Source organism: Saprolegnia parasitica (genome assembly GCF_000151545.1).
Source record: "Saprolegnia parasitica CBS 223.65 unplaced genomic scaffold supercont2.1405, whole genome shotgun sequence".
Taxonomy (NCBI): Eukaryota; Oomycota; class Saprolegniomycetes; order Saprolegniales; family Saprolegniaceae; genus Saprolegnia; species Saprolegnia parasitica.
Genome location: NW_012157799.1, coordinates 1 through 2,036, shown reverse-complemented (window position 1 = coordinate 2,036; position 2,036 = coordinate 1). Strand labels below are relative to the sequence as shown.

Here is a 2,036-nt window from a genome sequence, read left to right as displayed (position 1 = left end):
CCCCGTCGCTGCGTTCTCGAGCCGGATTTGGTCCGAGTATTTTTCAACTTGTCCACAGATCGGCCAAATATTATCATACTTTCCACAAGTCAAAGACCAATATGCTCACATTTTCCACACGCTTCCTGATTGGTTAAAAAGGGGCACAATATGGACTCTGATTGGACTTTGCCAAAATAATCCAAAGAGCCCTGCACGGTCCCTTCGACATGTAATAGTGTTGTTGAACTACCAAAAGACATCAAATAAAGTTAGAAATTCTAAAAACACATCAAATAAAGTTAGCTTGCAGGGACTTCGACTCACTTCATTGTATTGTCGTATTGTATCTAATTAGAGTCTAAAGACATTGCTCGCTTGGCCCACGACTTGAGCGACCCCACGACCGTTTGCGTCGAATCCGAACTCATCGACGTCGCGGTCGTCGTCGTCACCGGAATCGAGGTCGCTGTCGCTGTCGCTGTCCGGGTTAAGGAGGTCCATGATTAGGATACGGTCGCAGGCAGCCGGGATGTCCTTCCATAGGCAGCTTCCGGCCGAGCGCGAGGCCACGAGCTTGCGTCCCTTCTTGGCGCAGGTCTTCGCGTTGTGGTCGGTGGCGCCGCATGCGCTGCACTTGTACTTCTTTTTCGTCGAGCTGGGTCGATGTTGATACGTGTTGTCCTTGGACCCGGATTCACCCGCACTCGCGATGCGGTTGGTACGAGGCTTGCCGCTGGACTTGGTCACGAGAGGAGGAAGTACCGTGACGCTGGGCTCCGGGCATCGGTGCCCGAAGATGGGCAGTCGATACGCGACCGCGTCAACTGCACGCTTGTAGTTCTCGAACTTGTACATCGGATGGATGCACATCTCGACAGTGTCGAGCTTGCCGACGTGCTTGAGGGCGCGGATGAGGTGGCGACACGGCAGGTGCATTTGCTCGACGTACCCACACGAGCAGGTACGAGCATCGACATCGACCTCATGACCTTCGGTTCCAAAGGCCGGGATGTAGACGACGAGCAACGATGCGGTGGATACGCGCACTGAGTACGCCTCTGCCTTGTCCTTCTGCTCCTTGAGGAGGGCCGTGGCGTGTGGCGTGAGAATCGGCGCCGTCTTGGCCATGTTGGCCACCTCGAGGCGTCGATCGGAGGCCGTTTCCATGACGTCGGCCATGGCGAGGTACAACGCAGCGAATGGAAGGTTGAAGCGAATGTCATTATGAATATCTAGTGTTTTTAGAATTTCTAACTTTATTTGATGTCTTTTGGTAGTTCAACAACACTATTACATGTCGAAGGGACCGTGCAGGGCTCTTTGGATTATTTTGGCAAAGTCCAATCAGAGTCCATATTGTGCCCCTTTTTAACCAATCAGGAAGCGTGTGGAAAATGTGAGCATATTGGTCTTTGACTTGTGGAAAGTATGATAATATTTGGCCGATCTGTGGACAAGTTGAAAAATACTCGATTTGGTCCCGGCTGTAGAGAATCACATCCAGGTAGGTCGCGACCGTCGGCGCCACAACGTCCGCAGGGAACCACCGCACTAGCCTAGTGCGCGCCGTCATGAGATCGCATACTACGAGCATGCGCAAGTGTACACGGGCAGCTCGTGCTCAGCGCGCGCCACGTACGCACTGCGCAAGTGGGTCTTGTTGGCCTCCGTGATGGCGGCTGTGCTCACAAGCGCGTCCGTAAAGTTGGGCACAAAGAGGTGCTTGCAGAACGGCGCATAGCTAGTACGTATCGGATTCGTGGTGTTAAGAGCATCGCATGACACACCCGTCGACGAGGGCGCAATCGCCGCTTGCGAACGCGCTGTTGATGCGTCGCTCGAGGTCCGCCGTGTCCCAGCGCAGCCGCGTCCCTTGGTGCGCTGGATCCTCCAACTGCGCGAGGCAGAAGCGGTCTACGCATCGCGAACGTTCGGCGCGTCGTCACCCGCGCACGCCACGTACCAAGGGCAAACTGCATCTTTCCGCTGTCCCTTCCGAAAGGCTGTGGGCGCACGGCTTCGGCATATGCCGCAAATGCCGAATCTAGCGTGCC

At 54.9% G+C, this 2,036-nt stretch overlaps 1 protein-coding gene across 1 annotated transcript; it reads right to left on the bottom strand.

Annotated features, from left to right (window-relative positions):
- Window positions 1–333: 333 nt before the first annotated feature.
- SPRG_22045 (hypothetical protein) lies at window positions 334–1,896 on the bottom strand (the record flags this gene model as incomplete). Its single annotated transcript, XM_012358154.1, has 3 exons — window positions 334–1,214; window positions 1,438–1,538; window positions 1,589–1,896. Coding segments are annotated over 3 exons (1,290 nt in total), but the record flags the coding sequence as incomplete, so codon positions are not given.
- Window positions 1,897–2,036: the final 140 nt, after the last annotated feature.